The sequence below is a fragment of the Xiphophorus maculatus genome, chromosome 3, assembly GCF_002775205.1.
Source record: "Xiphophorus maculatus strain JP 163 A chromosome 3, X_maculatus-5.0-male, whole genome shotgun sequence".
In the NCBI taxonomy this organism is placed as follows: Eukaryota; Metazoa; Chordata; class Actinopteri; order Cyprinodontiformes; family Poeciliidae; genus Xiphophorus; species Xiphophorus maculatus.
Window position 1 is genome coordinate 12,388,223 of NC_036445.1, and position 14,387 is coordinate 12,402,609.

A 14,387-nucleotide genomic window follows, 5' to 3' on the forward strand; every position below is an offset into this window, starting at 1 on the left:
CTGTACTGACCAGCGGATCACTCCGCCTCCAGAAAGCGTGCTGGCAAACAGCGGACCGCTGTACTGACCAGCAGATCACTCCGCCTCCAGAAAGCGTGCTGGCAAACAGCGGACCGCTGTACTGACCAGCAGATCACTCCGCCTCCAGAAAGCGTGCTGGCAAACAGCGGACCCATCGTATGCGCTCTTTTCACACCGTTCTTCTGTCTGCTAGCTGCAGTCGGAGTTCTACAGTGAAATTCTCAAGCGGAATATAGTCAAATTAAAGACAAAAGAATAAATAATAGTAATTGTTCACCTATAATCCGATTCTTTTGATACTATGAAAATAGGACTCGAGTTTCAGTCGAAAGCCGTTCTTTAGTTTTGTAATGTACTACACACAGTGCAGTAGCTATGATTATTCTAAATAAATTAAGAATAATATTTATTTGATCGGCAAATAAATAAAATACAAAACGTAAGAGGACAGAGTGCATGCTGAGGAGGGACCAACTTTTGATCCTTTCTATCTGGATTTGATGTTAGGGCTCCCGCAGTTCCTGTATTTGCGCCTTTTGTCCCGCGCACGTTTTCCTTCAATACATTGTTAACATGTCACGACGTGTGTTTGGGGAAATCCAGCGGTGTTATTAATTTCAGTATGTGTGTGTCAATCATGAGTACTGTGACAGTGTTATTGTCACGGATCAACATATTAGCCTTCTTCAAAGTTAGCCAACACTAGTTATCTAACCAACTAGCTAACATTACCGCCTATACTTTATTGTGTATTATTTGCGTGTCTGACACCTGGATAAGAAAACCAAGAGAGAGAGAGAATGTGTTGAATGACATGCAAAACCTGTTGATCGATGTGTTCAAGGTTTGTTCTTTTGTCATCTCAATAAATAAAATAAAAATGTATAGCTATATAAATCAATGCATAAATAAATGAGCCAGAAAAGAATAGAGTGCCTTCTTTGGGTCGGGGAAGGTGTCCTGGCCCAAGTGGATGAGTTAAAGTATCTTGGGATCTTGTTCACCAGTGAGGGAAAAATAGAGCAGGAGAGCGACAGGCGGATTGATGCAGGTCTGTCGTGGTGAAGAGGGAGCCGAACCAAAAAGCAAAGCCCTCAATTTACGTTCCCACCGTCATCTTTGGTCATGAGCTTTGGGTCATGACTGAAAGAAGAACAAGGTCACAGATACAAGCGGCCGAAATGGGTTTCCCCTATAGACTGGCTGGGCTCCCCCTGAGAGATGGGGTGAGAAGCTCAGATATCCAGGAGGGACTCAGAGCAGAGCTGCTGCTCCTCCACGGTTCTGGTTAGGACGCCTCCCTGGTGAGGTGTTCCGGGCCCTGGGGAAGACCCAGGACACGCTGGGACGATGTCTCTCGGCTGGCCTGGGAACGCCTTGGGATTCCCCCGGAGGAGCTGGAACAAGAGGCCGGGGAGGGAAGTCTGGGCCTCCTTACTGAAGCTGCTGCCACCGCGACCCGACCCGGATAAACGGAAGAAAATAGATGGATGGATAAATAAATGCACACACATCCATACACTCACATGCATTTTACACATAGCATAACAGAATACAGACAGTAATGTTAGCTAGCTTGGTTAGCCAAATAGTTTCAAGAAACGTGCTCTTTCGCCCCGCCCCCCCCATGCCCCCCCATAAACAATGGATGTTGGCATTATCCATTATTGACATTTCATCATTGCTGTTGTTGTCATTTTGTTTCAAAAATGTTCTACAAATTGTTCTAAAAATGCTTAAAAAGTGAAAAATGAAAGTATTTCAAACATGAAATAATTATTGTGTGAAATAAAACACAGCAGAAAGTATACAAAACATTATTTTGAATCAAAATGACAAAAGTAGCAAAAAACCACATTGTTTATAACCCGGGTCAAAAAAGACCCACTCAAGGTAGACTGTATAGTCAGTCACTCACTATCAGAGGGTTAAAATAACAAACATTAAATAATTACAAAATACCACAACAAAAGCTAAATTATTCCAAAGTAAACACAATAAAAACATGCAAACAACTCAGAGACCACATAGCAACATTTTTCTGAGCAGACTTTAAACGCAGCAGGTGTCATGACTGTTATGATGCTGGCGCCAGATTAACTCCTGCTGCTGAGCTGAGCTGCTCAGGTGTGTTAGAAAACCAGCAAAAGGCCAACAAATGTTTCCCCAAACAAAGCAAGTTGAGTAACACTGTTGGATGGAGATAATATTAGCTACATGACAATTAGCTAATCCATGCAAACATATTTAGCTAGTTAATAAGAATATGCTACTCAACTGGTCCATGTTGAAAAGTCGGTGGTACTGGTTACGTTTACTTGTGGGGAAAAGGTACCTATAAGAGTAGTTTTACTGTACGATACTTTTTACTTTTAACTATTGATACTCTTACTTGAGTAGATTGATTTTGCATTTAAAGAAAAAGACTTCAGAGATTGGAAACATTCTGAGATTTATGCGCTAATGTTTATGCAAATCTGAGCACCAATACTCAGCATTTCGTACATGCCACTCTTTACATCTGTATTATTTTCTATTAAATAATACATTAACAAACATGACTGGTTATTTTATTTGTAATGTTACATAAATGTTTGTTTATATATTTATATCAAAGTAAAATGTATAAAGCCGTTTAATGTCACTGGTTTGTGTTTGTGGCATCTGAGACCAGAAGGATCCAAGAATCAGGCTGAGAACAGACGTCCCTAAGAAATTCCTGCCCCTAAAGAAATGGGAGTGAGATGGCTGCAGCAAAGTGAACAAAGAAAGTCATAATCAAGAGACTGAAATAAGAAACAAAAATATCCATAAAGATTTATCCATTTTATACACGTCTGTCTCCAGCGGTCATCAGGCGAGAGTCATCACCGGGCAACACAGAGACGACCTCAGGCGAATGAAGAGACCAGTTAACCCAACTGTAATGTTTTTGCACTGTGGGAGGAAGCCGGAGCACCTGGAGAGAACACACAGATGCACCGAGAGAACAGAAAGACCCCAGACAGGGACTCAAACCCAGGACCTTCTTGCTGCAAGGCAAAAGTGCTACCAACTGCGACACCGTGCAGCCTGCATGTAAAAATTACGAAGAATAAACAGATCACATAAGATGACCAATAGATTATTATAGTTATTATGTAATACCTAGTATATAGAAATTCATGACACAGTTAAGTATTCCTGGATGAAACTTTAAGAGAACAGTTAGTACGGTGGATGTTTGAGAGCGTCACTCTCACAGATGAATTTGTTCAGAAACCCAGTCACTCCTTGTTTCCAGCTGTTGGTGGGATTTCTTTCTGGGAGCACGAATACTTTTGATCCTGGAGTATTGGGCAAGTCCTTCGCCCAGAACCTTAAAAACAGAAACATGAACCTCAGAACATTAAATTAAATCACACAGCAGCTCACTAACATCGAACTGATAACTGTCAGCATCTACATGTTTTGTCACTATATAAATAAGAAGTATATAAAAAAAGAAGCCAGACTAGTATTAAATTAAAGGAGTTGTATGAACTTACAAGATTTTAGATTTAAAATGTCTTTGTTTTCACAATTGCATCTAAAACTGTTGAGAAACTTTCTTATATTTTTTTAATAAACAAATGATCTAAAACATGTTAAACACTTAAGTAGAACTAATCTAACAAATATATTTTATCCAAATTCAACATGAAATCCTACTTTCAATGATGCAGTATTAAAATTATTCCTCCCTCTGAACAGATTTCTTCAGATGGGCCTGCGTTTGTAAACCAGGTGTTTTATCTTGATCTCCCCTGATGTAACAATGACGGCCCTCACCCATCCTGTTTGAGGAAGATCACTTCAAATGCCCTGATTACTGACCTCAATGTTTCATTGGTGCTACAATAATGGCCTAGTCCAAGGAAGCCTCCAGAAGGTTCAGGGAAACCCATTACCATTAAGAGAAGCAGAAAGGTAGCAAATGCCCTGAATGTTCATAAAATTACAGCTGGAGGAATAAAACCCAACTTTAAAGTTACAGGGACAATGGCTACGCCCCCTGGTGGCTGAAACAGAAAGCCGCCACATTCCCAAGGAGGCAGGTGGTCAAAAACCATCGACTGACTGCAAAAGACCAGCAGCAAGGCTTGGTGGCATCAGCCACAGAGGTTTCAGGTCCCACAGTGAGGACAGACTGAGGACTGAAGGTCTCCATGCCTGAACTCAATCACCTACAGAACCACTGACCCAAAGGCACAAGAAAACACAGCTGCAGTTTGCTCAGAGCTACATGAGGAAGATAAAGAAGGTTTTTTTTTTTTTTCAAAACTTCATGAGTCCGATTAGACGTCTGAAGCTCCTGCTGAAAAGAACAACCTGCCCACTGTGAAGCACGGCAGGGACCCAATGATGCTCTGGGGCCGCTTCCCTTCCTCTGGAAACTCGCAGAGTGTGAAGGTCAAGATGGATTCAATCAGGAATCAGGATATCCTGGGAGAAACTGTCCTGCTGTCTGTGAGGACGCCTGAAGCTTGAGGAAGCCCAGTAAGCTTTGACATCATTGGACGTCCAAACAGAACAATGAACCCAAACATATCTCACAGTCCACCAAGGTTTGGTTTTAGAAGAAGTCCTGGAGATCCTGGAGTCGTTGTCACTGTTTAACTCTTCTACAAGCTTCTCAATATATATTTACATTTTGACCTAAATATGTATATTTTTAAATCATAGTTCTTACCCAAGAGTGTCTCTTTGTCCATCAACCCAGGTCCAGGTGTTGTTAACATGTTGTAGTCCTATCCAGTATCCATGGTGTTCACTATGGTAGTACTTGATGTTTTTACTGACAAATTCCTGTGAACAGTTTTTTTTTTAGATTGTCATAAATCTTCTTACTTTAAGTCATTTTCCAGAAACTTCCAGATTAGCTCTAGATTTCTAGCATAGGTGACTTTAGATTTTACCTGCTCCTCCAGATCACCAATTACAACCAAATCTGAACTATTCGTCTGACAGAACCTTCGACTTTGTTCCCAGGTCTTCCAAGGAGCTGGTTTGTCGTAAAACATGTAGCATTTTTGTCTGAAGAGAATCCAGTCATCCAGACACGTGTAACACCCTGTTTTCATTAGATGAGATATTAAGAGCAGAAAGAAGTGAATTTGGTAACAATAATATCAAATAGAAAAAATTGTTGTATAAAAGAAAACCTGCAAACATATTTAATGTTTTACTAGTCAAAATAGCTCAAGCAAAGATTTCAAAGGTAGAGTACAGATCAATATCGGAAAGTGATTAAGTTAAGCCAACAATATTCTCTGAACTCAAGACTTTACTGTAAACCTGGTGCTACTGAATCAGTTTTACTTGCACACTTTGTTGTCAGACAAGTGACCTTGAGGACTGTACTTGTGATAATTGTCACAGGTACAGTCAGAAAACTGTCTACAATTGAAGGTTATAACAAAATTTAAAAAAATATAACATGAATAATACAAAGTTTCAAAGGTAATTAGAAACCTAATCACCGTTGTCATTGTCTTGTCTCAGCTCTTGGTTCTTCACCAGCTTTCTTTCCTTAATCAGTATATTTCTTTCTGTTGTAAGGTCATTGATATTTTCCCTTTGGACGGCCATCTTTACACTCACTATAAAAACACACAAATTAGTCAGAGAGTCAGTGAATTTATCTGTATCACAGAAGCATCATCATTTTCAGTTTCTCTCTCAGATCTTTTCAGGATATCAGACAGTATTCTCACTTTAGAACCACAGAACAGTAAACTGATTCAATATTTCATTAACTTGCTTATTTTTGGGGGCTGCATGGTGCTACCACTGTTACCTTGCAGCAATAAGGTCCAGGGTTTGAATCCTTGGAGTCTGTATGCATAAAGTTTGCATATCCTCAGATTTTCTCTGGGTACTCCGGCTTCCTCTCAGAGACCAAACTCATGACTATCAGGCCAATTGGTGTCTCTAAACTGCCCTCAGGTCTGAGTGTGTGAATGATAGTTTGCCCTGATAGTTGCTGTGTGATGGACTGGCGGCTTATGAAAGACAGACATTGCGCTAGACTTTTTTGTTGTCTGTCCTTTTGATGGACGGTGTCAAAAATATTCCGTCACATACTATTTTTATCCATCAATTTTTAAATGTTATTAAAATAGTCTATGATGAGGCCTTTAATTTTTATGCGGTTTAACCAATATTCAACAAGTTGAACAGACAATCCAGATCCCATCACACATTAATCAAGCAGATGAACATTTCTAACTTTTTCTCCACCGCAATTAAAAAACACTGATAGAACAAACCTATTAGTCAACTCCACTTGTATATTCAACAGCTTAAACAGTTTTATTTTGAAGTCTATAAACTTGAGTGGGCAGTCGATACCTTACATAAACCAAAATTACGCACTCATATTTTACTAAAGGATGTCTATGGTCTTGAGTCATATGTATCATGGAACTTGTAAAAAAAAAAAAACAAAGGTCCATGTGTGTCCAGTTCAGATCTGGCACTTTGTCTTTGTAGACCGGACATTTCCATTCATTCCCAGAGGAAGACTGAAGTTGGTTGAAAAATTGTCTATTTACTGAAATACTTGATGTTTATCCAGATTTCTTTTAATTAACGGATAAAGGGATAAAATGCGTTATTTAACTATTTTTTGTTTCAGTTAGCACAATTTACTTTGAAGGCTTGGCACCTTAGAAAGAGGATGTTTTTTGTTTAAAGAATATTCATCTGTCTGCTTGTTTGTATATGTTTTATTGTGTCTTGTAAGCCCACGTGGGCGGGTGTATGGCATGTGAAAATAAAGACTACTACTACTAGTAGTACTACTAGGACTACTAGTAGTAGTCCTAGTAGTTGAACAAGCAGCCTCACAACTTCTCCCTGGTCAGCATCTGGAGAACCTGAGCTAATATTCATATCAGACCTAAAAATCAAACCCAACCTGACTGAGTCCTTAGACATTATGTCAGAGGCCGATCCAACCCAACTGATTAGTTTTAACTAGAGATTGGAGTCTGGAGCAAAACCGACTTATTTTCTTATTTTTTGTTTATCAGGAGATTACACATATATTGACATTACTTTTTAAAACTTTCATAACTTCTCAGATTTTTTTCCTTAATGAACATAAATCACCATACTGACATAACAAAAAAGACAAAAATAAATAAATAAATAAAAATTACAAATTAAATTAAATTAAAAAAGAAAAAATAATGAAAGTACATATATTAAGGGAGGTGGTGCTGGGGAGCTAAAAGGTAATAGTATTTTATCTATCTTTTTAAACTCAGTCACATGATGGGTCAGTTGTGTGGAGCTTTTATGTTGGAAGTCTTGACACATAATTGGGTTAATTTTCTATCCATTGTGAACAAGATCCTTAAGATCCTCCTTCAGGCAGAGATAACCACCAACTCACAGGGTTCAGTGCAGAGTTATGGCCTCAGACTTACAGGAGTTTACTGCCTATCCAGCTGCTTCATAACTCCTCCTACTGTTAGACACTAGCATCCCAATGTAATAAACCTCTAAAAACTTGTCCCAAAGGAAGCCAATTAAAAAATATTGTGTTGAAATGAAACTCACTGTAGATGACTGTTCCAGCTACCAGGGCACCAAAAATCCCCAAACCCGCCAGATACAAACGAGACCGAGTGAGTGCTGTTGGTTCCTCTCCTGCTTCACCTGGAAGAAACAATGAAACTGGTAAGGTAGAAAAATTATAATTCAGCAGGAGGGCCCGGATGGCTGTATTTGTCAGGATCTTGGTTAGTTTGAGATTGTTTTGGGTTTTATTATTATTTGTGTTCCTTTGTTCTATCTATTAGTTCTGCATTGTTTCTATTTTTACTTCAGTGATTCTAGTTTTGTTTATTTCTCGTGTCGGGTCCTTTTCTTAGTTACTCTAGTTTTTATTATGTTTCTTATGTCTACTTATTTTTGTTATATTCATTTCCTAGTCCTCAGTGTGCTCCCCCTCACCCCTTGTGTCACTTCCTCTTTTTCTCTCTCTCCTGCAGCCTGTTAGCTCATCAGCCCAGGTCGTTTGTTCAGCATTCAACCTCCCAGTACTTGAGCACCTCATTCTCAGGCCCTCCTTGCTGGTTCTTCCCATCCAATCTTCTCACCTCCCTGTTGTTCCTGCTTGTTGTTATTTTAGTTCTGCTTTGGCTATCTGCGTTCTGCATGGTTTTGTTTAGTCATTTGTCATTGGGGCCTGCCCATAGCAATGCATAGGGATGTAATCCCTATGCATTGCATGGCAGGCACCTATTGTTCTACACCTCAAAATAACTGCCGCTTCCTACTACCGTTAATGCGGCTCGTACCGCTGCATGCCCCCTCACAATATATATATCAAAACGTGCGGCTCAATCCCGTGAGGGGAGCTATTACTTTTGTTGGCATTTCGAGTAACTGTGGCGACATAATTAACAAAAAACGAGCCAAATTTAACTCAAAACAAAAGTCTAACTGACACAAAACAGTGTCAGTTAGACTCAAAATAGACATAGAATTTAGTCTGCCTCTCTGAACTGCTCTTTAGAACTACAATGACTGAAGGTTAGAACTACAACATGGCGGACACTGAGTGCCTACAAAAGAGGTCTGAGCTGAATGTCAGAACTACAACATGGTGGAACTGTCAGTTACTACAGAGGAGGACTGAGCTGGCCTTTAGAACTACTTGTGTTTTGGGCTTTTTATAACTGATTTTACCCAACCATTGTTACACATGGGATTAGTGTGGCAATTTAAACTGAAGCTTAACAAAAATTTCAAAATAAAAGCCTTGACAATTTTTACATCAGATAATTGCTCTTTTTGGCTTTATGTGACTTTTTTTATCCAAAGCACTGTTACACATGGGATTAGTGTGGCAATTTAAAATGAAGCTTAACAAAAATTTCAAAATAAAAGCCTTGACAATTTTTACATCAGATAATTGCTCTTTTGAGCATTATATAACTGATTTAACCCAGCAATTGTTACACATGGGATTAGTTTGGCACTTTGAAATGAAGCTTAACAAAAATTTCAAAATAAAAGCCTTGAGAAATCTTACATTAGGTAATTGCTCTTTTGAGCAATAAATAACTGATTTAACCCAATGACTATTAGACATGGGATTAGTTTGGACCTTTGAAATTAAGCTTAACAAAAATTTCAAAATAAAAGCCTCAACATGCCCCTGAGGTTAGTGCACCGCCGCAGGCGGTGCGATAATATTATTCTGCATTATCTTTTTCTCTCAGGTCAGGGAACTGCCTTGCGCAGCAAGGCAGTTCATTAGCATTAGCATTTTAGCTTATATAAGCTATTAGCTATTTATTTGACTTATTAGCCATGTTTAGTCTATTGAATGGAGTAATACCATTATAGAAAACATCCCAGTGATGTCCCACATGCTACTGACAGCAATCACGCTAACATTAGCATTTTTGCTAATTTTAGCTGATACACTTACTTTATCATACTGAATGGTGCAAGTCAATGTCAGTAAACATTCTTGTCATTGTATTCATATGATTGCAGCTTTCTTTAGCATTGATGCTAATTTGTAGCATCAGAACGCTGGGTCCAAACCGACGGGCACACTTTGGCAGGCCCCGGTTAAATTTCTTCAGGAATTTTCTAGTTAAATATTCAAAATCACCTGCTGCCTCTATCTCTCTGCATTTGGGTCCAACATCAACACTTACCATGACAGTAGAGGGGCAAATCTTATTGGGGCCTGCCCATAGCAATGCATAAGGAGAGCAGTACTGACTTGCGAAGCAAGTCAGTACTGCCTCCATGCATTGCATGGCAGGCACCTATTATTCTACACCTAATAGAACGTCTCTTTATATATATATATATATTATTTATTATTCTTCCGTTACCGTTAATGCGGCTCGTACCGCTGCGAGCCCACCCACAAAAGTGGTATCAAAACGTGCGGCTTATTCCCGGCATTGGAGCTATTATTTTTATAAGGAATCGGACTTACGATGGCGACGTAAAAAGCGAAAAACGAGCCAAATTTCCAACTGCCGAAACGCAGAGCCTAACTGACACCAACTGCCGCTTTTTTAGAGTGAGAAATGAAGAGAATTTTTGACCCCAAATTAATTTTGAGATCGCCCTCATGCCCACAAATATCGCCCAATTGGTATCAAACTCGGTCATGACATCGATACGCATGCCTGCTCTGGTAAAATGTTTTCGAAATTTCTCTAGGGCTTACGGTTTTCTGTCAAGGTGCTTCAGAGCGAAATCATGCGCCAGGATAACTGACGCTCTCCCAGATTCACTTCCATGTATTTCTGAAAAATTTCTGAGCTCTGCATGCACCATTTTTGTCTCATCACTGCAATTACTGTGAGTGAGCTACAAATATGAATCGCGGTACTATGGAAGACGACAAATAGCCCTTTCATATGCTTCAAACGGTTTTCCAATACGTCTCTCGGTTCCTGAACGGCAAGGAGTTGTTCAGGCTGCTTTTTCCATATAAACCAATGGGGTGTCTCACAAAGATAGAATTTTTTTTCCACCTTTCTCTCTCACACACACATGACAGTTACAGAGGATTGATAACCATAGCAATGGAACACAGGAGGGGATTGGCTGCTGGTCAGGACTACAAATACGCATCACTGTAGTTCTAATCAATACTCAGTTAAAACAGAGGGCTGAGCTGCCATTTAGAACTATTGGCTGTTTTGGCCAGTAAATAACGGATTTAACCCAAACACTCTTAGACATTTTAATTAGTGTGGTCATTTAATATGAAGCTTATGTTTTTTTTTTCAAAATAAAAGCCTCAATATCCCCCTCAGGTTAATGCAATAATATTAGCATGCATTATATTTTTCTCTCAGGTTAGGGAACTGCCTTGCGCAGCAAGGCAGTTCATTAGCATTAGCCTTTCTATTAGCTATTTTCTTACTTATTAGCCATGTTTAATATACTGAGTGGAGTAAGTCAATGACAGACAACATTCTAATGATATGCCACTGCTTCAAACAGTTACAATTCTGTCTCTCCCTCTCTGTCTCACTCACAAGACAGCTGAACTGCTCTTTAGAACTACAATGACTGAAGGTTAGAACTACAACATGGCGGACACTGAGTGCCTACAAAAGAGGTCTGAGCTGAATGTCAGAACTACAAACATGGAGGAACTGTCAGTTACAACAGAGGAGGACTGAGCTGGCCTTTAGAACTGCTTGTGTTTTGGACTTTGTATAGCTGCTTTTATCCAGCCATTGTTACACATGGGATTAGTGTGCCAATTTAAAATTAAGCTTAATAAAAATGTCAAAATAAAAGCCTTGAATATTTTTACATCATGTAATTGCTCTTTTTGGCTTTATTTGACTTTTTCATCCAAAGCACTGTTACACATGATATTAGTTTAGCTCTTTGAAATGAAGCATACTGAAAATTTCAAAATAAAAGCCTTGAATATTTTTACATCAGATAATTGCTCTTTTTGGCTTTATGTGACTTTTTTATCCAAAGCACTGTTACACATGGGATTAGTGTGGCAATTTAAAATTAAGCTTAACAAAAATTTCAAAATAAAAGCCTTGACAATTTTTACATCAGATAATTGCTCTTTTGAGCATTATATAACTGATTTAACCCAGCAATTGTTACACATGGGAATAGTTTGGCACTTTGAAATGAAGCTTAACAAAAATTTCAAAATAAAAGCCTTGAGAAATTTTACATTACGTAATTGCTCTTGAGCATTATATAACTGATTTAACCCAATGACTATTAGACATGGGATTAGTTTGGACCTTTGAAATTAAGCTTAACAAAAAATTCAAAATAAAAGCCTCTACATGCCCCTGAGGTTAGTGCACCGCCGCAGGCGGTGCAATAATATTATTCTGCATTATCTTTTTCTCTCAGGCTAGGGAACTGCCTTGCGCAGCAAGGCAGTTCATTAGCATTAGCATTTTAGCTTTAATAAGCTATTAGCTATTTATTTTACTTTTTAGCCATGTTTAGTCTACTGAATGGAGTAAGTACATTATAGACAACATCCTAGTGATGTCCCACATGCTACTGACAGCAATCACGCTAACATTAGCATTTTTGCTAATTTTAGCTGATACACTTAGTTTATCATACTGAATGGTGCAAGTCCATGTTAGTAAACATTCTTGTCAATCTCCACATGCTATTGATTACATTGCAGCTTTCTTTAGCATTGATGCTAATTTCTAGCATCAGAACGCTGGGTCCAAACCGACGGGCACACTTTGGCAGGCCCCGGTTAAATTTCCTCAGGAATTTTCTAGTTTTTAATTACATTAATATATAAACTTGAAATGTCAAAGGGCATATTCACACTGATGATGATAAGCTCCTGGACTGTAGCCACAGCTGCCCTGGGATGGTCTGATGAAGGGAGGGTGCAATTTTGCGCCATTAGCCTTTGGACGAAGTGTTTCACCCAAGAACATAGTCGACAAAGACGAATGGACCGGGAATCAAACTGGCAATCCACCAATTGCAGGGCGAACTCCTACCGCTGTCACAACCTTTGCCCCCAATATTGTTTACAGTTGCCTTTGAATTCTCTATTAATACTAAAGATCACTAAATACAATTTGGAGTCCATACTCCAAATTGTATTTACTTTCCTTTATTATACCACTGTAACGTAGCTGCTCCCTTATTTGTTTTCATCACGCAAAGTTGTCTTGTTGCTGAAATGTGCGCTACAAATAAACCTGCCTTGAGGAGAGATTTCTCAGATATACGAACACTCAATGTTTATATGTTACGTCAAAAAAAACCTTCTTAAAGATAAAATTAAAATGTACTAAGTACATTTTGGTAGTAATTTTACTTTTCAGTCCTCATAAAACGCAACATATATGAAGTCACTTACTTTCAGGAGAATATTTGTCATTGTTGACAGTGCCTGTAGAACACACCTCATTGTCCCTGATGTTCTCCATCCTTTAAGGAGAAAATTTAGGAAAAGACTTAGATTTTAGAAAATGTCCAACTTCTCCTTGAATGATCTCACCTGTAGCTCACTGGAAAGCAGGCGGGTTTCTCTTCCAATTTTTAAAAGACAACATCAGGGTTTGATGCAGCATCAGTACATAAAGATAGTTACAAAATCTGCCTTCTATCACCTGAAGAACATTTTCTGTTAGCATTTAAGCTAGCAGTAGTTAATTTTAACAAAATGCTTTTATTTTCTTCCTTACATCTTTTGAGCTAGATTATTTACTTATGTATTATTAAGTTTTATTTAAACAGTTGAGCTAAATTGTTCTCATCTCCATATATAATTGATAACTCCAGATGGCATAAACCTTTAATCATGTCGCCACTGACAGGCCTAACCCACGAATTATTTTATTCCCATTCCTTTTTCCAGGTACAGAGTCTCGTTTTTTTGTAGATTTTCCAAATAAGTGTTTAAAATAAAGTTTTCGAATTAGCTGTGACTTCTGACTGGAAAAATCCTTTGCAGATAAAAGCAACGCCAAGCTTTCTACTTCGATATTACTTTATCTATGTCTCGGTAAATAAGGAGCGGAGTGCCATCTAGTGCTTGTAAATAAAAATTGCAGGCTGCAGTCAAACAGCAGGGGGGACTTCAACTTACTGAACATAACGGTTAATAGGGAACAGTTGGTAATCCTACACAGTGTGACCGTTAAATCCTTCGTTTTAATCCATCATTTTACATGGAAACAACAGAAACATGATTTGTTTAGGTAGATCTAACAAAAATGTTGGCGAAATAATAAAATTTGTATGAGGTTGTCACAGCTGAGTTGTCCTGTATTTTGGAGATGCTGAGTTGGCAAGCCTACACCAACGGTAGTTAGCATTTAGGCTAACGGCAGTAAGCAGTCACTTATAATGCACAGAAATATCTCAAAATAATAATTGATGTCAGCGAAACAAAAACTGTTCTAAATTCATAAACACTTCTAATAATGATGCCTATCTATGACTTGTGAACTTGACCCACCTTTGAAAACAGAAATCAGCTTCTTCAGTGGACCCTGATGGCCGAGGACTCCGGTACGGATTCCCCGTCAGGACCGCTGTACTGACCAACGGATCACTCCGCCTCCAGAAAGCGTTCTATCAATCAGTGGACCGCTGTACTGACCAACGGATCACTCCGCCTCCAGAAAGCGTTCTATCAATCAGTGGACCGCTGTACTGACCAACGGATCACTCCGCCTCCAGAAAGCGTTCTATCAATCAGTGGACCGCTGTACTGACCAACGGATCACTCCGCCTCCAGAAAGCGTTCTATCAATCAGTGGACCGCTGTACTGACCAACGGATCACTCCGCCTCCAGAAAGCGTTCTGACAAACAGTGGAA

At 39.0% G+C, this 14,387-nt stretch overlaps 1 protein-coding gene across 1 annotated transcript; it reads right to left on the minus strand.

The window, feature by feature from the left end:
* Nucleotides 1-3,143: 3,143 nt before the first annotated feature.
* LOC102237435 (struthiocalcin-1-like) lies at nucleotides 3,144-14,102 on the minus strand. Its single transcript, XM_023331378.1, has 7 exons — nucleotides 14,024-14,102; nucleotides 12,920-12,990; nucleotides 7,609-7,707; nucleotides 5,523-5,642; nucleotides 4,959-5,113; nucleotides 4,733-4,848; nucleotides 3,144-3,379 (listed from the first exon to the last, which is right to left on the minus strand). Exons 2-7 carry the CDS (start codon nucleotides 12,987-12,989, stop codon nucleotides 3,229-3,231), a joined length of 711 nt encoding a protein of 236 aa, XP_023187146.1. The 5' UTR covers nucleotide 12,990; nucleotides 14,024-14,102; the 3' UTR covers nucleotides 3,144-3,228.
* Nucleotides 14,103-14,387: the final 285 nt, after the last annotated feature.

Excerpts from the sequence above, each read along its gene's own strand:
- LOC102237435 (XM_023331378.1), bottom strand. The coding sequence starts at position 12,989 with ATGGAGAACATCAGGGACAATGAGGTGTGTTCTACAGGCACTGTCAAC. Across the intron at positions 7,708-12,919 it reads TGACAAATATTCTCCTGAAA|GTGAAGCAGGAGAGGAACCA; the intron begins GTAAGTGACTTC and ends TGTTTCTTCCAG. Across the intron at positions 5,114-5,522 it reads GAGACAAGACAATGACAACG|GGTGTTACACGTGTCTGGAT; the intron begins GTGATTAGGTTT and ends TAATGAAAACAG.